The sequence below is a fragment of the Enhydra lutris genome, unplaced genomic scaffold, assembly GCF_002288905.1.
Source record: "Enhydra lutris kenyoni isolate GAN:26980312 unplaced genomic scaffold, ASM228890v2 scaffoldscaffold96, whole genome shotgun sequence".
NCBI classification, from domain to species: Eukaryota; Metazoa; Chordata; class Mammalia; order Carnivora; family Mustelidae; genus Enhydra; species Enhydra lutris.
The window spans coordinates 4,188,630-4,213,451 of NW_019154180.1; the positions used below are offsets into that span (position 1 = coordinate 4,188,630).

Below are 24,822 nucleotides of genomic sequence, written 5' to 3' on the forward strand. Positions count from 1 at the left end.
CCCCGCCCCGCCCCGCCCCGCCCCGCCCCGTCCCGCCCCGTCCCGCCCCGTCCCGCCCCGCCCGCGCTCCCCAGGCCCCGCCCCCGCGGAACCCGCGCTCCGGAGTACCCGGTTGGCCAGGCCCGGATTGGGCCCGAGGCGGACGTGAGCAGGGTCGGACCAAGATGGCGGTGCAGGTGGTACAAGCCGTGCAAGCGGTTCATCTCGAGTCGGATGCTTTCCTAGTTTGCCTCAACCACGCTCTGAGCACCGAGAAGGAGGAGGTGATGGGGCTGTGTATAGGGGAGGTGAGTAGGTCACTTAGCCTGACCGGAACCCTGCTGAGCAGTCGCAGCGTGTCCCGGGGGTGGGTGTTGGCAGCGCCCAGGGCTGCGGAGGCTAGGGGAACCTCTGACCGACACCCTTGGACCGAGACTTGGGATGATCAGGTAGTGCAGGCCTCGTGTCTTCTGTCGCTGAACTCGCGTTGAGCCTCCTGCAACGCCACAGCGATCTGCATAATCCTCTGGGTGGGCCTTGCAGTTTCTCTAGATCAAGTGATTACCCCATTGACCAAAACCGCGAGTCAGGCCGCAAAGACACTGTAGTATAATGAAATATAATATAATATAATGAAGTATAATACTATAATGAATGTATTGGGAAGCAGCCAACCACGGTTAGGGTCCCTGGCCTCGCCTCCAGTCTTCTTCCTGGGACGCCTTCTAAGGATATCAGAAAACCGGACAGGGAAGAGGGTTCCAAAGACGCAAAGGTTTCCACGGGGTTAAGTGTTGCAGAGGGGCGAAAGACGATGAGGAGACATACCTTAGTTGTTTATAATCCGAAGTAAGAATTCTCCAGCCTTTCGTGCTGGTATACAGGAACACATGACCCAAGTTTCATATAATCTCCATCCGTGTACATCAGACTGGCGTAATGTGATCAATAATGTTTTCTGCTTTTTTCCACTCTAGTTGAATGATGACACAAGGTAAGAATATATTTCTTTACTCATATCTTTTGATCTATATCTTACTGTTAACTCAAAATGATGACAAGTTTGGCAGTATTGTGTACAACTTCTATTTTAAGTTACCATTACGAATCCGGAGCTCCCTCAGGGACACACTTTGAATTCCACCCCAACTCTGAAGGTTGGTTTCCACCTTACTTCCTACTTGGAGAATTTTCAGTTTGATATATGTATGACCTTCTGGAAAAAATACGGGTAGGGATACCAAGATCATGAGTGAACCTATGAAAGCTTTTACACATAAAATTTTGTATGACTGTTCCATTCCATTTTGTGGCTTGATATGTTTTATGTTCTGTCTCCCCTGAAATGACAACGAAATACAGGTAATTTTCTTTGCAGCAGATAATAAGTATATTAAGAGACATTTCCCCCTATTGACTCCTTGCTTCATCTAAACTGTCAGTGGCTTTCTGCTTCCCTCTGGTGGGCTCTATAATGATCTCAGATGGCCAGAAACTTGAGTGCTCCAGGAGGCAAAAGCTTTGGGTGACGTTTATTTAAATTTCAAAGCATAGCAGAGTGTGTATTTCACAACCCCACCTCCTTAATACCCAATATTCTAGGAATTTCGCTTTGCCACTGAACAGATTATGTACTTTGCCACTTTTCCTTTGTTTCTGCTAAGGTTTCACTGCAAAAACTGCAAATCTTGTTACTTTGCTTTAATATCTTTTTATATTCCAAAATTCAGTTCCCTTTTTTCCCCCTAATTTATCCCCAAAAGGAGTGACTCCAAATTTACATATACTGGAACTGAAATACGCACAGTTGCTGAAAAGGTATGTATGCTAGAATTTTGCATGGTGATAGAAATTTGCAGTTGGGGAGGGATTTCTGTCCTGAATCTGATGATCTCAGCCCGGGATTAATCCGATCTGCACAGGCCCGCACTTATGGTTGGGTAGGATGTTCTCTCCAATAAAACCAGATGAAGAGTGTACTCACTGGGACTGGAACCTAATTTTTCTGTTTGCAGCAAATTCAGATGAGGAATCACTCTCAGCTCTCCTTGCCGTTCTCTGCCTGATCTCTGGCCCTTCTCCCTGCTTCCTTGAACTTTTGCTGGTTTGCTTCCTTGAGATCTGTGAATTCTTTCACATCACTCTTACCTCCTTATCTCAAGTCCCAAATCCTACTTTGGCAACCTTCTGCTGTAAGCAAACTATGCATAACTCATAATTCTTAGTTTATCTTTACTTTTTTCCTGTCTACAATCCTGCCTCGCCTTTTCTGGCATGCTCTAGCCTTCATGGTCTAGTAGAATGTTTTTCAACCTACACTTTTTGGTTCATTGTGTATCCAATGTGTTGCAGGCCACTACTTTTATAAAATACAGTAAAAATAAATTATGGCCTCTTCTCTGCTAGGCAGATGATGGGCGTGATAAAAATATCAGGCAAAACAACTACTTTTTATCCTTATATCCAAACTTCTCCATGTTAACCACTTTGCCTCCTTTCTTCCCATATCAAGGAAAGAAGTTTACTTCCTATCCAGAGCTACAGGTTCTTCAAAAAACTTGTTTATCAAATATCCTCTCTTCTGAGTCTTCAACCTTTTGACACTTTTTTCCCCTTAGGATACAGATGTGCTTAAATTACTCTCATTTTACAAAGGAAAGAAAAATAACTTTTCAATCCCTGTAGTTACTAGAATCCTTTGAATAGTCAGACCTCTTAAACGAATAGGCTACAATCATTATAATTTCTTTACTTTCAGTAGTCACACATACCAAGTTCTGGTTTCCAGTTCTGTCTCTCCAGCCACCTCCCCATAGCTGTATCAGTGGATTATTTCTTGGTGCTAATCTTAAATCTTTCTCCTTGGAACTCTGAACTGTCGTGGGTTTTCTGTTTGTTTTGTTGTATCTCCCTATTCCTCTTCTCTCCCTCCCATCCATTATGGGCTCTTCATCCTCTGCATTAAATATTGGTATTCTCCAAGTCTTTGGCTTGGCCTCCTTGCCTTCCCGGAATGTCTTCTGGGCAACATTACCTTCCCTATGGCTTTAGCTACAACATTGAAGTTCAATCTCGCTTAAATCTTTCCTCTGATACTTACTGTGGGACTTTAGGTATGTTATTTAACATCTGTGAACTTTGATTTCTTTGTTTGTAAAACAGGGATAATGACAGTAACTAACCTCATAGAATTGTTGGGAGAGTTGAATATGGGTAATGGACGTAAAACACTCATTTGTGAACTAGACACGGTAATAGAACCAACCTTACTGTGTCACTGGGGAGTTATTTTTATTTAGATAGTTATTTTTAATTTCAAGTTTTAATTGAAATTCCAGTTAACATGTAGTGTAATATTGGTTTCAGGAGTCAAATTTAGTGATTCATCACTTACATACAACACCCAGTGCTTATCACAAGTGCCCTCCTTAATGCCCAGTACCCTTTTAACCCATCGCCTGGCCCACCTCCCTCTATCAACCCCTAGTTTGTTCGCTATAGTTAAGAGTCTGTTTTATGGTTTGCCTCTCTTTGTTTTTTCCCCTATGTTCATGTTTTGTTTCTTAAATTCCACATATGAATGGAATCGTATGGTATTTGTCTTTCTCTGATAGACTTATTTCACTTAGCATAATCCACTCTAGCTCTGTCCACATAGTTGCAGATGGCAAGATTTCATCCTTTTTATGGCTGACTAACACACACACACACACACACACACACACACACACACACACACACCCCACCCACCATATACCTCCTCTTCCTTAGCCATTCATTAGTCTATGGACATGTGGGCTCTTTCCATAATTTGGCCGTTGTTGATAATGCTGCTGTAAACATTGGGGTGCATGTATCACTGGGGGGGTTACCAAGTTAATAAATGGAAAGCACTTTTTCAGGTGCCTGACACATAGCAGGTAGCCAATAAGTATTTTGTTAATATCCAGTAGATTATAGTTAATATCAGTTATCCCAAACTCTAGAACTTCATACTCTACTGCCTATTTCAAGTTTAGCTAGACAGAGGCATCTTAAACTAACATGTTCAAAAACTGAACCTTCCCTCTTCCTCGAACCCACTCCAACATTCCTCCACCACAGTAGTTCCCAAGCCTGGGGGTGCCTTGGAATTACCCAGTAATTCTCACTTCGTTGGTCTGGGGTGAGACCTCGGCGGCAGGAGTTTGAAAACTTCCCCAGGCGATTCTAATGTGCAACCGTAGATTGCTTCCGTTTTATTTCCAGCACCTCATCCCGACTGTGGCCACCTTATTGGAGGTCCTTGTCACTTCTATTCTTGAACACTTGCTAGCCTCTCCCCAGTCTTCTTGCCTCCAGTCTCTTGTCTCTAGTCCTCTCTTCTGGTTGCTTAGGGTATAATCTTTTGAAAACATAAGTGTGACATAAGTGTGCTTAAAATCGGTGCATTTCCCATTACCTTTAGGATGAAGCTCCACTAGTTAAGCATTCAGGGCCTTCTTGATATCATTTCTGTTTATCTCCAACTTCTAACCATGGTAAATTACGGCATTTTCCAGGTTATGTTGTACTGTTCCATTCCGTGTTTCTGCTGGATTTTATGCTTGGACTGCTTCCCTCTCCTCTGCTTGGTTAACTCCTTACCCCTTGCAGCTACCGCCTGTCTCCTTTAAGGAATCTGCCCTGACCCGTAGGCTAGGTTAGAAAGAGTCCTTTGTGCTCTGACTGCTCCTTGAGCATGTCTGTCACAATACATGTGTGCTGTCCTAGAGCTGTTCACCTGTCTCTCTTCCTGGACATGACTACTATATCCTGTTCATCTTTCTGTACTTAGGCTCTCATGCAGTGCCTTACGTACAAGTATATAGTCAATAAATAGGTGTTGTACGAATGAACATACATTCCGTAAAATAGGAAATTAGTGTTTACCTGCCCATGAGCCATGGAGAGGCATGCCAGGGGCCTCAAGTTCCTATAAAGGGCCTGATGGTAAATACATTCTTTGTTGCAGTTACTTAGCTACAATACATAAATGAACAAACGTGGCCGGATTTTGCCCAAGGGAGGCTGGGCAGGCCAGACTTTGCTAGCCCTTGTTCTATACCAAGACAGAGGAGCAAAAGCAACTGGGTTTTAGTACTTGAATTCCAAGACTGAAAAGGCATGGGGCCAGTCTAGCTAAACTGGAATATTTTATGTGACTATGACTGTAACAGGGTTAGGGTTAGGGTTATTCCTAACCCTAACCTTAACCCTAACCCTAACCCTCAAGCCTGTCAGCTACCAGTGGCTTTCAGGGACATCTGTGAGTCCTTTGTGGCCTTTATTTATACTTGTCTTATTTTGTTTTTCATCTGTGTCTGGGCTGGTCTTGTTATCCTATCCTGAACTTCTTTTCCTCCTTCCTCTAGGCACTGAAATCTTATCTTACAACAGAGAGAGAAAAAAGTCACCCTGGGCATCAACTCCTACTAAAATACATTGCCAGTCTTAATGATGTAATTTTATTTTTCAGGAGTCCATGCCCTCATCTGGAATTCTGTATTGATTTGTACTGGTCAAATAGATACTAAACTTCATGAATTCAGTGATCTTATCTTTTTAGTAGATGTTGTCATGGCATATCTTTGCCATCCTTTTATTTTTGGTCTTTTTGTATACTGGTATTTAAAGTGTGTGTTTCTTATTAGCAGCATTTAGTTTTTTAAAAATCTAGTCTGGGGACGCCTGGGTGGCTCAGTTGGTTAAGCAGCTGCCTTCGGCTCGGGTCATGATCCCAGCGTCCTGGGATCGAGTCCCACATCGGGCTCCTTGCTCGTCAGGGAGCCTGCTTCTCCCTCTGCCTCTGCCTGCCATTCTGTCTGCCTGTGCTTGCTCTCTCTCCCTCTCTCTCTCTGACAAATAAATAAATAAAATCTTTACAAAAAAATAAAAAAAATAAAAATCTAGTCTGATGACACTCCAATTACATTTATCTTTTTGCTTTGTATTAGATCCGCTTGTTTGCTTTTTCTCTTTTTCTTGCCTTTTGAGTCAATCAGATATGCTTTATTATCTCACTTTGAGCCTCCCAGTTGCAACATTTTTTTTCACTTTCCTTTTAGTGCTTATGCTGCATATTTCAGTATGCATTCCTGATTTGTTCATTTTCCTGATAACTATTTCCTGATAACATTTCCCTAATAATGCTAGAACCTTAGAATATAGAATTCTTGGTTGGTGGATCTTGTCTTCATGCACTTAATATGTCACTACATCCTCTCTAGGCTTTCATGGTTTCTGTTGAAAACTCAGCTTTTTGTCCTGTTGCTCCTTGGGAGGTCAAGGGTCTTTCTATCTTTGCTTTTGATTTTCTTTATTGTGTACTCTGCCAGACACTGTACCCTTGATGGGGATAAAAATATAACTAAAACATGCTCCTTGCCTGCCCTTCCGAAGCTTATGTTCTAGTAGAGGAGAAAATTACGTCAACATGCGATAAACTATAGTGAGACATGTGTGTATTATAAAAACAGTCGTACGGGAGGGGAGAGTGAGCAGGGAATTTGAAGCTGTGAAAGACTTCACTTGGTGGAAAAAGGCAAAAAGCTGACCACATGTGCCTAATGGCTGCTGACTTCATGAGTCTCCTCTGTGATTTCACATCTGCCAATGCCACACCTGTGTTTTCCCATGAAACTTGTAAACCATCTCATACTTCTGATTTTCACTCCTCTGTCTTCCTTTTTGGCTCTTCTTGGTCTGCCTCATCTGAAACATGGGAACCCCCGTTAATTCGGGCCTAGACCCCTGCTCCCTCTCCCTGCTCTATTCCTTGACTCTTATTTACATCTTCTTATCGTAGATCAGCTCATTTCCTTCCCTCCTGATCCTTTTTAAACTTAGATCTGCCTCCTGTGTTCCACTGAGATTCAACCTTGTAATTTTAGAGGTTATCCTTATCAACTTCCTGTCCTCTATCACCCATGGGCCATTAGTTACCAAATCTTGTGGATTCTTCCTTCTTAATGAATCTCAAATCTGTTTCTTCTGTCTCTTCCATCCACTTAGCCCAGTATTTTGTCATTACTTCACATCCAGGCTGTCTAAAACAGTACCCTTCCTTCCTGTGCATCCTGCCGATCATGGTGTCGAGGCCCCATACATTTTTATCCTGATCTTTCTTGGTCTTACTGTCTGCCATTCCATCTCAAGTTCTGTACTTAAAGCAGTTGGCCAACATGTCTCCCAGACATCTTACTTATATCAATTTAGCACCTACAGAAATTCTGTGTGTTTGTACACACGCACACACACTCAGAGCAACCAGGAAATAGTACACTTGGTGGCCCGTGACAAGTTTTTTCCTAATCGAAGTGACTCCTTTCCTCTAAGCTCTACTACATGATTTCATTATAATTTCGTGTATGATACTTGCTGCTTAAGCAGACTGATAGCATTTTGAATACTTGGATGTCAGCCTCTGATTGTCAGCCGTGGATTGTCAGACTCTGACTCGTGTTCTTTTCTGTGAGAGTATCCTGCACATAGTTGTAAATCAAATGGTTATTAGTTAACATTCAGAACACTGTTCCTTCATCCAAATGTCTTCTATTTGACGTATTCTATTATTCATGACAAAATCAAGTTTTCTAAATGCAGTTTTTAACCTGATAATATAATACAGTACACGTGTTATTGGAGAAAGACAGAAGTAAACATTTCTGTGGATTTTCCTCTAGGTTGACACCATCAGAATTGTTCACATTCATTCTGTCATCATCTTGCGACGTTCTGACAAGAGGAAGGACCGAGTGGAAATTTCTCCAGAGCAGCTGTCTGCAGCCTCAACAGAGGCAGAGATATCCTTACTAGTCAATAAGAAGTTTTTACGTGCTCTGGGGCTTCTGGGCCAGGCTCCTCTGTTTGCCGCCTTAGCCTGCTTGTGGAAATTTCGCAGGTGGAAATTTCGCAGGTTTTCTTCCTGGTGACTCTTTCCCAGTTTTCCTATTTACCCGTCAGGTCCAGTTGTTTGATTAATCAGATTTTCTTCCCATTTTTCCTTTTGAGTGGCTCTTATTAGAAAAATTAGAAATTTCTAACGTTCCTGCTCTTAAATGCGGGAAGATCCCAAGGTCAAACCTGTGACAATGAACTTTATGGGGGAGTTCCCTCCTCCTTCCTTTCATTCCCCCACTGCCCCTCTCTAGTTCCCTCTGTCCCCCTCCCAAGTTTTCCTAATATGATTTCATTTCTAGGCCTTTGATGATCTTGGTCTCCATACTTTGGAGAGATTTCCTTTTGAGGCTGCCTCTCCAAAAAATGCATTGCTAAAAACCGAATGCAATGTTCCATGTTAAATATAACCAAAAAAAGTATCAAATAAGACTTTTGCTTCCTATGATCGGGACTCCATACCTCAGCTATAGAAAGTTAAATTTGCATCAGTGGCTTTTAGTAATTCAGTGTTTTTTATTATTAAGTTTATCTTGTCAATTAAAAGTAACTTTTAAAAATAGGCAGTTCACATGCTTAGTACAAACTTTAAAAGGTACAAAAACATGTACAAAGTAAGTGTTTCTCTCCAACCTCAATGCCTCAGTTCTCTCATGGTCTGTCCCTGGACATAACTAGGGTTATCAGGTTTTCATGTATCCCCTACTGTTGAATTCTGAGCATACGGAAATGTACACGAATATTTTCTATTAAAAAAAAAACTAATATATAACAGCTCATGACTTTGCTTAACAGTGTGTATCCAGACAGTTGTTCACATTGTACTTAGAGGTGCAGAATATAGCCCTGGATGACTGCTTTGTCCTCGTGCATGTGTTTAGGTTGGCAGGAGCCCTTTCCTCTGCTACCGTGTAACCTTACACCTTACCCGCAGTTCACAGACGCGCACTTGGATCTGTACGGTCTGGTCCGAGAGCTGGAGCTGCTGAAGCAAAGGTTGTGTGTGCTTGTAGCTGTAGCTGCTTAGCCAGCTTTTTCTCTGGCGGTATTCAGGGGTGCCTGGTGCCCTGCACCTTCGTAAACACTGTGGGTTATCACAAGTTTCTGTTTCTGTGCTCCCAGGCCAGGGTATATCAAAGCTATCGATTTTTGCCAATCTGATTAGCAAAAAACTTTATCTTATTTCTTGTCATTTTAGTTAGTATTTTTCTAATTATGAGTAAATGTGGTCAGCTTTTAATTTTTAAGAATCATTTATTTTTTTCAGAATTATCTGGTCATTTCTTTGCCCATCTTTCTATTGCTTTAGAAATCTTTTCCTTAATAATTTGTAGGCACTCTGTGTTAAGGAAATTACCCCTTCGTGATAAGGATAATGATTCTACTCAGCTTATTCATAGTGTGTGTATATTTCTCCAATCAAATTAGTTTCACATTTTTTATATAATCACATGTATCAGTGTCTTACAGCATGTACTTTGTGCATCTTCTTTTCAAACTCTATTTTGACAGAATTACAGATTCCTGGGAAGTTACAAAAATAGTATAGCAGGGTTCTTGTACCCTTGACCCAGTTTCCCCCAAATGCTACATCTTAAATAATTGACGGTACAATATGGAAACCAGAAAACTGACATTGATACAATGTGTGTCATTCCATTGCCATTTTGTCACATGTGTTAATATATGTGACCAACACAGTAGTCAGGATTGCAGAATTGTTCCATCACCATGAAGATCTATGTAGATCTGTGTAGATCTACGAAGATGCCCCTGTAGAAATCACACCCACTCCCTCAACCCCTGCTCTAGCCCCTGGCAGCCTCTAATCTATTCTCCATCTCCCAGAATATAATCGTATTATTGTTATTATTGTGATTATATATTACAACTTCAAAATGAAACTAGTCCAGTCCTAAGATGGGGGGTGGCTGGAAACACTGTTGCGTGTTACCGCACTTGGAAGTTACAATGACAATTTCTTAAGCGTTTATGAAACGTCTTGCATGGATTACCTCATTTACTCTTTACTGCTGTTTGAAGCAGAATTTCCCCAGTCTGCAAGCTGAAGGAATGGGTTTAGAGAGGTTAAGTAACCTCTTTCGGCATTCGAAAAAATTATTTAGAAAGTATTCTTAGGATTTGCTGTACAGAAAGGATTATTGCAGTTTTGGTTTTTGTTTTTTTTTTCGATCATTGCGTTTTAATGTAAGTAATTTGCAGGGAAACAAACCAGCGTCTCACAAGAGCAGCAGAAGGGGCAGCTTCTTATCTCAACTCAGAGCCTCAGGTAGAGTTATGGGAACATTTTGTTTCCGGATCAAAAGAAGAAAATATTCTTTGGTGGTGTACTTCGAGACACATGGGGAGACCAAAGTGGGTCTCTGGTCATTTGGTGTCTGAAACCATCCCAGTTGCTATCGTTGACGCTGGCAGGCTGCCAGAGAGAAATCAAATGAATTTTTTACCTGATCAAACATTGGCTAAATGGATTAAGAGGATATAACTATATACCTTAATGGAAGCCAGATGGATTCTATTTTTTTTATTTTAACTGATTAATTAATTTTTAAAGTAACCTCTATACTCAACCTGGGGCTCAAACTCATAACCCTGAGATCAAGGGTTACATGCTGTGGTGCCTGGGTGGCTCAGTTGGTTAAGCGGCTGCCTTCGGCTCAGGTCATAATTCCACGGTCCTGGGATTGAGCCCCACATCAGGCTCCCTGCTCAGCAGAGAGCCTGCTTCTCCCTCTCCCTTTGCCTGTCCCTCTGTCTACTTGTGATCTCTGTCTCTCTGTCCAATAAATAAAATCTAAAAAAAAAAAAGTTGCACGCTCTACCAACTGAGGCAGCCAGGTGCCCTAAATTGATCCTAGTTATAAAAAGAAATACCTTTGGCTTTAAATGGGAGGTCTGGGAAAGTCTGGGTATTGACCTTATTTCGTTCTTTTGTTGACGTTAAGTTGTAATAGGTTTATTTAAAACCTCAGGATGCTTTCTGAGCCCTCATTAGCATCACAGATTTTTTTTCCCCACAAGTTGAAAATCCCTTGACAGACACACAGGTTGGCTGAACTAACAGGTCGTCCCATGAGAGTTGTGGGCTGGTATCATTCCCATCCTCATATAACTGTTTGGCCTTCACATGTTGGTAAGTATTATAATCTTGTATTGTTTGTTATTTTTATTTATTTTATGTATTTATTTTTAAAGATTTCATTTTTTTACTTGAGAGAGAACAAGCGGTGGGGAGGGGCCAAGGGAGAGGGAGAAGCAGAGAGAGGAGGAAGCAGACTCCCGGCTGAGCGGGGAGGCTCCTGTGGGGCCCGATCCCAGGCCCCTGAGATCATGACCTGAGCCGAAGACAGATGCTCAACCGACTGAGCCACCCAGGCGCCCCATGTTTGTTGTTCTTAGAAATCAGTATCATCTTTCTCTGTTACATGAATGATGGTTATTTTAAATCATACTTTAATTATCCTTAAACAGGTGCCCTTGTTTTTATTTTGCTATGTTTTAAAAGTAATGATTTATGTCATACTATTTTTAATAGAGCTATACTTTCTGCACCCCATTTTCAATGTCTTCCAGACACCATTACTAACTAGAGCCTGACAGTTGGCTGACATAAAAAAACATTAAATTGTCACTGAAACTTGGTGACTGCTGAACACCTCCGTCTAGTACACTCCCATTCAGAAGACTCGAAGGGGTGAGGGGTGAGATTTACAAAACTCAGGTTTCACACATATTCCTTCCTAGCTGTTGAGGCTCTCAGCCTACCTCCTCATCCCAGTAATCCGTACGGCGTAACAAAATGGTTTTCTCTCTTTTTATCTTTACCACTTTTCTGAGTGCTGGTCATTTTGTTGTTGTTTCTGCCTGACTTCGTGAGAGAAGTAGAGTAACTTCGCTTAGGGAGAGTGAGCTAACATTGTTCGGCATGTAACTGTTTGCTAATGGTTCGTGAATGTTTTCTCCTCCAGTCCTCACAGCAGCCATGAGTTAGAGATACTCCCCACAGTGTACTGATGGGTAACCTGAGGCTTACATGGGTTAAGTTCACTTTTCACTGTGGTGTTCTTTTTCCAGTCTAGGGGCTTGTGCCAGTGTCGGACTATAATGACAGATGAGTGGTCCTCTGTGTCAAGAGTGGTGGGTGGGGAGGGAGGCCTCCCAGGATCACGTGGGAGAGCTGCTGTGAGATGCACCTGTCTTAAACTCATCTTTCCCACCTGGGCCTGCTATAGTAACCTCTGGGAGTAGGTCCTAGGCGGGTATGTTCTTTTCATAATATACTCCTCAAAGAATTCTGGTGTGTAGTCCCAGTTAAATACTGGTACAGAGTAAGGGAGCGAATAGACTTGCTCTGTTTCTTGCTGACAGAAATTTACCTGACCTGTGGCTAACATTAAGAGTGACATGCCTAGGATATCTTGTGTCAACAAAAAATATATCATCAAGAGAGTTTTTTCAATTGGAAAAGAAAAAAGATTAAAGTGGAGCTTGCAGTAACAATAGAGGTGTTCTTAAACCTATGTTTCAAACTTAAAGTTGATAAAATAGTACAAAGAATTCCCGAATCTCTCACCCCAGATTTGCCACATTTTCTTCTGTTCTATGTTTGTGTGTGTATGTTTTATCTGAAGTTATTTGAAAATAAGTCACAGCCAGTATTCACCTTAACTCCTGAATAATGTTTGGTATGAATTTCCTAAATGCAAGGACATTCTCTTACATAATTACAGTGTATTTATGAAAATTGAGAAATTAATATTAAAATAGTATTATTATTTAAGTTACTGACCTTATTCAAATTCTTCAGCTCACTAATGTCCTAATAAGTGTTGTTTTTATAGCTGTGAATATATTCCTGTAAAACCTTAATATCACTGAATAAATTCAGTGTTTGGTTTTATCTAACTTTTACTCAAAATAATAGCATTTTTTTTCCTGCCACCATTAACACTAAAATCAGATTTGCCTCAAATTTCTCCCATGGTAGTAGCATAGCCAGAGAGAAGTAAGTACCAAGCACCAATGAAAGGAAGGTTGGAGTGTATTTATTCCTGAACGATATTGTCACTATGGTAATGAGTACAATGGAGAATTTTCTGGCAAAAAAAGAAACTCTTAAGAACTTGGGAAAAAAACTTTATCAGTCTCTGGATGTTTTCTTCAGCTGTAAATAATGCGATGATTAAGAAGCCAAAGGAAAATAATTTAACACAAAATAAATTTGGAGACTAGAGCATTGAGATCTTACATTGAAAAAAATAGTAACACCTAACTGGGTAAGGAAAGGGAATAAAGAACAAAATGGAAAGCTCAGAGAGTTCTTACAGCAGCTTTATGTTCTGTCAGGGAACAGGTGTGCTAGAATCTCTTTTCAGTCCTTTACAGGTTGAGAAGATCTTTTAACTCTCTGTGCCACGGTTTCCTCACTGACAGAAAATCAGAATATGTGAAATCCTGTATAAGACGTTCTGTCCCATGCTTAGCACAGTAGCAAAGCATTTATCTGTACAACTCAATGTGGAGAGAGCATGACTGAATATCTAAAGTTGAAGGGCATGGGGTGCTGGGGCGGCTCAGTGGGTTAAGCCACTGCCCTCGGCTCGGATCGTTATCCCAGGGTCCTGGGATCGAGCCCCGCATCGGGCTCCTTGCTCGACAGGGAGCCTGCTTCTCGCTCTGCCTCTGCCTGCTGCCGCTCTGCCTGCTTGTGCTCGCTCTCTCTCTCTCTAACAAATAAATAAAATCTTAAAAAAAAGTTGAAGGGCAGACAACACTGGAAGATCTCCAAACTATAGATAAAACTAAAGAAAAAATCCTCTCCCAACTGAACTGCTCTTCACAATGGCTAGATTGGTGTGGACTTCCAGAGCCTGAGGAATCGTGTAGCTACAAAGATACATAGCTCATCTCCAAATGGCTGTTGAAGAATCGAGTCAAACCGGTGCCCCATGTTAGCAAGTCTTGGGAAAAAACATGAGTGATGATTTAAAGTGTGTACAGGAATTATGTGTAATAGGAATGGCAAGTGAGAAGGAGTGAAAAGTGATTAGCCAACAAATTTATAATGGATGCAACAATGTGGTCACAGTTTCTGCTGGTTTGGACCTTATGATTTTGTGAGGAAGAAAAACAGTTAAAATACTAAAGGGGAAATAAAGAGTAACTACAATAAGGAAGACATAAAGAGCATTTGCACCAGCAAGTTAAAGCAGCAAATGTAAAATAAAAGCCTTAGGACTAAGAAATGAAACAAGAAGAAAATGTCATTAAAGATAAGCTTTACAGAGAGGGAGACAACCATAAGAAACTTAATCTCAGGAAGCAAACTGAGGTTGGTTGGGGCGGGAGAGGGACGGGGTGGCTGGGGGATGGACATTGGGGAGGGCATGTGCTATGTGAGCGCTGTGGAGTGTGTAAGCCTGATGATTCACAGACCTGTGCCCCTGGGGCAAATAATACATTATGTGTTAATTAATTGAATTTAAATTAAAAAAAAAATAAGGACAGCTTTAAACTTAGACTTTAAATTTAGAAAAAAAAAAAAAAGATAAGCTTTAAACCTAAAAGAGTAACAGGCTAGGTTAGCTCTATAGAGAAAAGAAAAGTCACAGTTACATCATTAGCAAAGGGGCGAGAGAACATTCTGTAATGAAAGGCACAAACTCCAACAATGTTAAATTATGTCCCCCCCCCATAGCAATAAGATGTGCAAAGGACAAAGTTTTATAAGTAGGGAATAAAGTGGAAACTAGTTTGGAGCAGAACTTGATAACCCACTTCCAGGATCTTACTCCTTGAAGAGTATAATGTGAGTCTTTTGGCTTTGGATTGGGTTTTGCCATGAAGGAGTAGGGATATAAAGTACATGAACAAAGGTAAGGGTGATGTGGGTCAAACATACCTGCTAATGTTTTAGAACTTGATTATTAAAGGATTTCTGACTTACAGAAAAATTGCAAAAACAGCATAAAGAACCGCATTCAATAATTGTTAACCGTTTGCCACATTTGCTTTATCATTTTCTCTATAGACACAACTTGAGAGTAAGTTGTAGACATGATGCTCCTTTATCCCTAAATACTAAATTGTATATTTCTCAAGAACAAGGATATTTACTTCCATAACCACCGTGCAATTACCAGCATCAGGAAAGTTGACATTGATAGCATCCTTTTATGTAATCTACAGAACTTACTCACATTTGGCCAATTCTCCCAATTCTGTCCTTTGTAGCAGTTTTTCCTTTCCAGTCCAGAGCCGGTTCTCAGATCATGCATGGCATCTAGTATCATGTCCTTTTAGTTCGACATGGATCAGTTCCTTAGCTTTTTTGTCATTCCCAAACCTCTGAACTCACTTCCTCTTTCACATTCAGCAGATAATACTGCTTCCTACTTTATTTATTTATTTTAAAGATTTTACTTATTTATTTGACGGAGAGACAAGAAGAGAGAGAGCGCAAGCACGGGGAGCAGCAGGCAGAGGGAGAAGCCCGCTCCCCGCTGATCAGGCGCCCCTGATGCCTACTTTAATAAAGGAAATGGGAGTCATTAGAAAGGAATTTTCTCCATTTCTCTTTACTCACCTACTTATCACTGGGCTCATCTTCTCCTTTTCCCTCCTCTTAGCTAATAGACATCCTTCCATTCTGGCTCTTAATCTTGGCTTCCTGTGACTTGAAGAACCTTACAGTCTTCATTGTGCTTCTTTCTCCAACATCTATATCCCTTTCCATTGTACTGGATTTTCCCCATCATTTATTTGTTCCTTCAAGAAATAAATTGAGCATCTACTGTGTGTCCAGCCCTCCAGGTGCTGGGGATAAAGCAGTGAAGGAGAAAAACATAGCCTCTACCTTCATGGAGCTTTACCTCATGTTTAAGAAAACACAACAAAAAAATACTTGCCAATCCCAATTCTCCTTCAGGTCAAAGACATTTCTCACTTTTCATTTACACTCTTCACCCTGCTCTAGTCTGCCTCCCAGTCCACTGAAAGTAATCAGTGACATCCGTTGAAAATCTAGTAAACATTAGGGGCACCTGGAGGGCTCAGTCAGTGGAACATCCGACTCTTGGTTTTGGCTCAGGTCTTGATCTCAGGGTCCTGGGATCGAGCCCCGTGAAAGCTCCATGCTCAGTGTGGAGTCCGCTTGAGATCGTCTCTCCCCCTCTCGCTCTCCCCCTCCCTCATTCACATGCGTGCTCTCCCTCCAAAAAACAAAAACAAAAACCAGAGAGAAAAATCTAGTAAACATTTTATGTCGCCGTCTTCTGTAGCATTTGATACTACAATGATTCTACTCCTTAAAAACACTTCTCAGTTAATGAGGAGTGCTTGGCTCTTAAGGATAGAAACTGAGCTGAGGCTGAGAGTTGAAACACCTTATCTGAAACCAGAGACAGAGGAGGCAGTATTTGAACTATTTGTATGAGTCAGGGTTAGTAGGAATGCTATTTATGAACATAGGAAATGGAGGAGGAAGTGTAGGTGTGGTGGAGGAAAAGATAGTTGAAGTTATGTCATACCCACACCGTTAACTTACCAAAATGTTATCTATATATAGTTTGCAAAAGAGAAAGGAAAGGGATTTAGATGGTGTAGGTTATTTCATAAATCTCATGAGACTTTATTGTCCTTGTGTGTATGAAAAAGAGAAATGTGCCTGTAGCTATACTCACAATTTTAAGATCTGCTCAGCTCTTCCGGACTGAGGTAATTGGCACTGCAACAAACAGTGACGTATTAGGTAATCTACCACCAGCGTTGGATTGGCTCAAGCTCCCGTGACAGATACAGGTTGCAACTTTGTTTAAGCTTCCAACCAATCACTGTAACAAATTACATTTTCCCAAACAAGCATTCTGCTCTAGAAGTTACAAGTTAATACTCCTTAGAATCATTATAAACAAATTTGATGAAAAAGTTTTTTAGTTCACTTCGGAAGACAAGGGGGAGAAGTCCCAGTGTTGAAGAATATATTGCCAGAGGCGCTTGGGTGGCTCAGGTCATGGTCTCAGGGTCCTGGGATCGAGCCCCACATCGGGCTCTCTGCTCAGCAGGGGGCCTGCTTCCTCCTCTCTCTCTGCCTGCCTCTCTGCCTACTTGTGATCTCTGCCTGTCAAATAAATAAATAAAATCTTTAAAAAAAAAAAGGAACATATATTGCCAAAGTAACTGGGCATAAGTCCACACCCTTCAGCATTTTGTTGTAATACTTGATTTCTTATATCCTTCATAAACAATGAACAATGAGGTCTGAAGACCTCAAATTTTTAAATTTAGCCTCCATTCAGTTTGGGGTAATCTTTTAACTGAGATTTTGTTTCTGCTCCCTGGAATGTTGGTTTTAATTCTGTTGCAGTCTCTATGAGAATTTACTCCATAATACTTCTACATTTCCATTCTTCATTGTCAACTGTCATGTATGCATTTCCCTAAAAACGTCCATCAAAAGGCTTATTTGAGGAAGCTGTTTGTCTACTTTCAGGGCCTTCGTTTCTCTTTGAATCTCATGGAAGGAATTATCAAGTTTTGGGGGGCCAGCTGAGGAGTTATTAATCCTGCTTTTCTTATTTAATTGCACACTTCTCAATGTACTCTTCCCTCACCCAGTAAAATGTTTACACTTTGGCAGTCATATTGTCCTTAGGATATATCTCTGTTCTGCCTGTAGAGTCTGACTCCTGGGAGGACTATATGCTGCTATTATCTTTAAATCTTTGTGTTTGCGAGATATAGTTTATTGACAGCAGATTTTAATTTTTGTTTATTTGCAGATGTTCGCACGCAAGCCATGTACCAGATGATGGATCAAGGCTTTGTAGGACTTATTTTTTCCTGTTTCATAGAAGATAAAAACACAAAGGTATTTGTGTGTGTGTGTGTGTGTGTGTGTGTGTGTGTGTGTGTGTGTGCATGTGTGTGTAAGCACACACACACAGAATAGAGAAAAATCTTTTTGCAATTTTAATAGGGTGGCCAGGGAAGGTTTCAATGAGAAGGGTCATTGAGTCAGGACCTGAAGAAAGTGAGGGAGCAAGTCTTGTGGATTTCTTGGGGCAAGAGCATTCCAGGCAGACGAAATAGCCAGTGCAAAGACCGAAAGGTGAGTGTGGCATGTTCAGGGGACATCAAGGAAGTCAGTGTGGCTACAGCAGAATGAGGAAGACCATGACCATATGTCCCAGTTTGCCTCTGGCAGTCCCAGTTTTATCCCATTATCCCAGTCTCCTATTTGGTTAGGACCTTTCCTTCTTGAAAATATCCTGGTTTGGACAATAACTCATTTGGTCGTTCTACAATGAGGTCTGAAAGGTAACCAGGGGCCAGATCTCATGAAGCCTTTGATTTGACTGACTTGGGAAGCCACTGGAGGGTGAATTTACGTTTTAATGGGATCTCTCTGGCTACTGTGTTGATAGTAGACTGGATGGGGGATGGGGGTGGGTGCACAGGGAAGGAGGGAGTATGGAATCCATGACATCTGTGAAACCAGTTAGAGAGATACTGGAGTAATCTAGGCAAGAGTTGATGGAGATTTGACCATGGTGGTAGGAGTGGAGCTAATGAAAAGGGGCCAGATTCTGTATAAATTTTGATGGTAATAATAATTATATAATTATAATATAATAATGACGGCCACAGGTGCTGCCGTTTATCAATCTGTTGTATGGTGTTTGACATAAGCATGCTCTAACCCTGACCATGGGTCTATGAGGATGAGGATTATTTATGTATTTATTTTAGAGAGAAAGAGAGCATGCATGGGAGGGGCAGAGGGAGAGGGAGAGAGAATCTCAAGCAGACTCCGTGCTGAGCAGAGAGCCCATTGCGGGGCTTAATCTTACCACCCCGCGATCGTGACCCGAGCTGAAATCAAGAGTTGGATGCTTAACTGACTGAGCCCCCCAGGCGCCCTGAGGATTATTATTATCTGCATTTGATGGATGAGAAGCTCAGAGAAGTTAAGAGAAGTTGAACAGCCCAGTCAATGGCTAGTCTTAGCAGTTTTCTATGTAGAGTGTTTCTGTTTGAATTCTTTGTTTATGTCAAGAGGTTTGACTATGTGTCAGTTCAAACAAAAAGAAAATTACCATTTAACATTGTAGGAATGAATTTTGCCAAAACTATCTCAAGTATGCTCTGTCCTTTAGTACATTAGTTATATGGTCAGAAGTTATATTAATAATGAATATTGTTCATAAAGCCACTCTTTTCCAGAAACAGTAATCTTGAAGTTTATACTTCATTGAAGTGATTTTGGCTTTGTCATTATAAATTTATTTACTGTCATTATAAATATTTGGATAAGTTTGTCAGCTTCCAACAAAACTGTTCAAATGCTCTGGTTCTTGGTTTCTTGGTCCTCATGTTTATAAGAAATTCTCTGCTGTCACATGAACAGATGTTTCATTAAGGCCATTTCATGTACATGATCCTTTATGGAAATCGGAATCCCTTTTAACCTTCCACTTCTAGAAGGTCTTCGGATACCACCCATGTAAGGATATGAGTATTAGGTTTGAATCTACTAAAGTAATCCTTCTCTGTGTGATCTTTCTTTCTGTCTTTCTTTCTTTCTCTTTCTTTTTCCTTTTTTTTTTCTTTTAGACTGGCCGAGTACTCTACACTTGCTTTCAATCTATACAGGCCCAGAAGAGCTCAGAGTAAGTATGACAGAGATGTATGCATGTATGTGTGTATTGGTGGGCTAATTTTCATCCCAGGGAATTGACTGTACAGACCCAATTAAATAAATTATGCATCTAAATAATGGAATAATATGCAGCCATTAAAAATACAAGGACATTCAGTAGTAATACAGAAATATCTGCAAGAAACATCATTAAATAAAAAAGGCAAGGTATGAGAATAGTATGTATAGTATGGATAGCATGCTGCCATTTGGGTAAGGATATGGAAGAGAAATGTACACATCAACGTGCCAGCATACTTGCTAGTAAATACACAAAATACGTGGAAGGAAACACATCAGTCACCTCAGTAGAGACAAAGTGATGTTTGTGTTTATATCTCGAAATAATATACTTTTCATATTCTTTCTTGATTTACTAATTTTGGATGTTATCTATTCTTAATACGTTACTTCACCCTCACAAATGAGGATTTAGCTCAAATGCCCTGCCCCATCTCCATGTCCCCCAGTGTAGTTAAATTACTACTTTTGTTCTTCTGTTGGTGACTTTTCTGTTCTTCAAGTTTGCCCCTTTATTTTGTCCACAACAGACAATAGACACTATCTTTTGGCTCTGGGCTGTTACTTGTATTTTTTACTATAAACCTTTATATTTTCACAGTTGCAAACAGCTGTGGTATGTGTTGCAACCATAATTGCATTTTTTGTGCTTTTTCTACTAGTTGACTCTAAGAGTAGAAAATACAGTGTTTATCATCATGATTATGTAAATATCATTATTCCATGTACAACCAAGCAGTGTAAAGTAGTATACTATGATTCCATTTCCTTTCTTGAATAGCTTTTTGCTTTTTCCATGGGTTGTTTCAATGGCTTTTCTCTCCTTATTTTTCTGCCTTTATCACCTCCCTGAGTTCCAAATTCTTAGGAGTAATATAGAAATCTTTGGAGTCCCTGCTTTTGCTAGGATTACTCCCTGAAGCCTTCCATCTTCCTACCTTAGTCAGGTCTTCACTGATATCCTGGAACTTTCCTTCATTATTCTCCTTGGTTAGAGTCACTGATTTCAATGGATTTCATTTCAGTCCACTGTCTGGATTTTATGTCATCTTTCTTGGTTCACTCTTTCTAAGAAAGGTATGCATTTGAGTCTTTTACCTGTCTAACTCTTGTTCTTTAATAGGGCACTTTTTTTTCTCTGACAGCTTTTGGGAACTTCTCTATTCTTGATGTTGTGAAATTTCATATGATACAACCGGAGTGTGGATATTCTATGATTCAAACTGCTAGATGCTGTCAGTGAGACAGCACTTGTCCTGCAACTCTGGGAAGTTCTGTGCTATCATTTTCTTTTGTATCCTCAGATAAAACAATCCATATATTCCTGGGAAGAAAAGATCTTATTCATAATTCAATCAAGTCCCATCATTTAAAGCTTCTTCAAGTGTAACTCAGTCTTTGGGGGATAATTCCTCATTCTTTGAGTTATTTCCCTTTCTTTCCACTTTGACTCTAATAAGGTGGCATTTGGAGTGTTGGGAAGATGAGGTAAATGAACTTATGCTATAGGGAAGGGAGACTTCCTGGTCTCAAGCTGGTTTAGGGAACCAGGACATGAATCCTTCTATTCATGGTTAATGCCTACCTTCATTTACCCAGTGTATTTCTCCTCTCTCATGGAGTTGAAGCCCCAACATGAAGAGATAACCTTAACAGCTTCCTCTCCTGTGACTACCTCATTCTCCCCATAGGTTAGTAGGATCGGTGTGTCATATCATTTTCTCTTTTCTGTTCTTAGATAAATCTCCCCCTTGTTTTTCCTCTCTCTTTCTAGAACTCCTATTAGTCAGATATTAAAGGTCCTGGATTGACAGTAGTGACTCTTTTAACTCATATTTTCTGTCTCTCTGTTTTTTGTTGTTCTGATTTCTCAAGAATATTTTAGATTTTATCTTCCAGCCCTTTCATTTAGCAATTTTTTATATTTTTAATTTGTAAGAGATTTTTCCTTGTTTAGTGGTTATTCCTATTTCACAGTATCCTATTCTTGATTTGTTGACATGATAGTTAAATAGGAAATGTTAAATTTTCTTCTGTTTTTTTCAGTTACCTGTTTCCTCTGTGGTAATTTTTTTTCTGTTTATTTTTACTATATTTATATTCATGTTATATTTATAATATATTATGACTTTTAAAAATACTTCTTTTCCATCCTCTTTTAAGAACAAGCCAACAAAAACATGATAACTCATTATTTGTAGCCTTAGCCTGTCAACAGGAGCCTTTATTTTAGGGTGAATGCATTGAGAGCCGGCCACTTTTCTCATGGATCACCAAGTGCTAGATTTCAGGTATCCTGCTCTGGGACACCAGTCTTAACAATTGCTACAATTCCAGACACTTTATTCTGTTAGTTAGGAGAACTTTTACTGCTGCTGCTATTGTTGCTAATGATGATGATGGTGATTTTGGCTTAAGAATGGAAGGCTGGTTACTAGTTCTGTGTATCCAGAGGCTCAGTTGTAGAAGAGCATAAAAGATTAACTAGAGTCCAGAATTTCTGGCAGGAAGACCAAAAAAGGGTAGCCTCCAGGAAATTACACGAAGGGAGAAGTGTGTTAACGCCAACTTCATAAAGTTGTTTGTAAATTTCTGGGCCCACTCATGAGCCATTAATGTATGGACCTGATCTTAATTAGCATAAATGATAACTGAATTAACTAGTAGACCACCACAGAGGTCACATACTAACCACTGGGTGGCATGCAGGCAGGAAGGATCTGAAGATCACTAGAAATGCTCTGAAAGTTGAACTGACATTGGAACCACAGCCCACTGTGGAAATTTCAGCCTGAACTTAACTAGGCAGATGGTCTGCTAAAACAAAAACAACATTCTTTGTAGAATATAAACAAGACCCAGGAGATTATAAAAAATATTCAAAATACACAGTATGTAATTCAGAATTAGTATGGGAAGAACAATAAAAATCTCAACTTGCATGGAAAACAGTAATCAACAGATGCCAACACTGAGGGGACAATGATGTAGGAATGATCTGATAGACTTTAAAGTAACTATTATAAAAATGTTTTTAAAAATCACAAATACTTCTGTAACAAATGTTTAAATAGAAAGTCTCAGCAAACAAATAGTTTGGCAAAACCTGTGAGAATCAACTTTCTTAGAACTGTAGAAACTAATCAGAACTTTATAGCAACCAGGCAAATGCTTAGTCAAAAAAAATCACAATCTCACATTTACAGAAATCTTTGTTGAGTCATTACAGGGCCACTAAGCTAACAGGACCGAAATCTCAGTGGCCATATATAACAAAGAATATAGATTATGAAAAATTAGTTCAAGAAAGTCACAAACACATAAACTCAGATAAAACAAGCAGCAACAACAAACCCTAGGGTGGGGTAGAATCTGGTTTCCACCATTCCTGTGTTATAATATTCAAAACATCCAGTTTTAACAACAACAAAAAAGGCATTCAAAGAAACAAATTTGGGGCCGTAAAGAAGAAAAAGGAATTGATAAAAAATTCCTGGAGGAAGCGCAGACATTGGACTTATAATCAGTATTCTCAAAAAGCTAAAAGGAAACCATGTACAAAGAACTAAAGGAAACTATGAAAAGGGCAGAGACTATCAAATTGAGAATATTGGTAAAGAGATAAATTATAAAAAGGAACGACTAGGAATTCTGGAATGAGAAGTGTAATAACTGAAGTAGGAAATTCACCAGAGAGGTTCAACAACAGATTTGAGAAAAAAAAAGAATCAACTGATATTATGTCTGAGGAACAGAAAGTGAAAAGAATGAAGAAAATTGAACAGAGCCTAAGAGACCCGTGGGACACTTTGAAATATTATCAGTATACTCAAAATAGGAGTCTCGGTACAAGATGAGAAGGAGAAACAGGCAGAAAATATATATAAAAGAATAATGGTAAAAAAAATTTCCCAAATTTGATGAATGGCATGAAGGTACACATGATGAATGGCAAGAATCTCAAAGAACTCCAAGCAGGATACACTCAAGCAGACTGACATTGACTCATATTATAATCAGTGTTGGAAGCCAAAGGCAAAGAGAGAATCTTGAAAGCAGCAAGAGAGAAGTGACTCATTACACATGAGGGTTAGGGTTAGATTGAAAGGCAATTTATCATCAGAAACCAGGGTAGCCAAAAGGCAGTGGGATGAAATACTCTAAATGCTGAGAGAGAAAAAAAGAACAACAGAGCTACTAAGGAAGAATTCTGTATCTGGTAAAATCATCCTCTAAAATGAAGGAGAAATTGGCATTCCCAGGTAAACAAAAACTGAGAATATTGTTACTAGTAGATCCACCAAACAGTAGCTGAAAATACATTTTTCTCAAGTGCACATGGGATGTTCTCCAGGATAAACCACATGTTAGTCCACAAAGTAAGTCTCAATAGATTTAAAAAGTTTGAAATCATACAAAGCATCTTCTAAAAATACAGAATGAGATCTGAAATCATTTACAGATGGAAATTTGGAAATTTCACAAATATGTGGAAATTAAATAATATAGTTTTACGCAACCAATGGGACAAAGAAAAAATTACAAAAGAAATTAAAAAATACTTTGAGATTGAAAATAAAATCATAGTATACCAAGATTTATGAGTTACCAAAAAAAAAATAGTACTTAGAGGGAAATTTATAGCTATACAATAAAAAAGAAATAAGCTAGGAGTGCCTGGCTGTCTCAGTTGGTAGAGTGTGTGATTCTTGATCTCGGGGTTGTGAGTTCCCCCTCCAGGTTGGTTGTAGAGATTACTTAAAAAAGAAAACAAAGTTAAAAAAATAATAATAAAAAATTTTTAAGTCAATAGCCTAACTTTACAGTTTAAGGAACTGGAAAAAGTGTCAACCAAATACAAAGCAGTTAGAAGGAAGGAAATGATAAGTGTTAAAGTTGAAGACAATATAGGGAATAGAAAAACAGTACATAAGGGACACCTGGGTGGTTCAGTCTGCCTTTGGCTTAGGTCATGATCTCCGGGTCCTGGGATTGAGCCCCACATTGGGCTTCCTGTTCAGCCAGGAGTCTGCTTTTCCCTCTCCCTCTGTCCCTACCCCGTGTGTGCTCTCTCACTCACTCTCTCGCAAATAAAATATTTTTTTAAAAGAAAATCAATAGAATTAAATACACAAAAAGTTCTTGGAAGAGGTCAACAAAATTGACATATCTTTAGTTAGAATGAC

At 39.8% G+C, this 24,822-nt stretch overlaps 1 protein-coding gene across 3 annotated transcripts in view; it reads left to right on the forward strand.

Moving 5' to 3' along the window:
* The first annotated feature begins 69 nt into the window (after window positions 1–69).
* LOC111139192 (BRCA1/BRCA2-containing complex subunit 3) overlaps window positions 70–24,822 on the forward strand; it is a 52,909-nt gene continuing 28,156 nt past the window's right edge. For all 3 annotated transcript variants that reach the window (XM_022491384.1, XM_022491386.1, XM_022491385.1), the window contains exons 1-7: window positions 70–287; window positions 957–973; window positions 1,743–1,797; window positions 7,683–7,802; window positions 10,963–11,050; window positions 17,697–17,785; window positions 19,531–19,586. In XM_022491384.1, coding sequence (XP_022347092.1) covers window positions 165–287; window positions 957–973; window positions 1,743–1,797; window positions 7,683–7,802; window positions 10,963–11,050; window positions 17,697–17,785; window positions 19,531–19,586 — 548 coding nt within the window. In that variant the 5' untranslated portion in view covers window positions 70–164. The remainder of the gene's footprint in view (window positions 288–956; window positions 974–1,742; window positions 1,798–7,682; window positions 7,803–10,962; window positions 11,051–17,696; window positions 17,786–19,530; window positions 19,587–24,822) is intronic.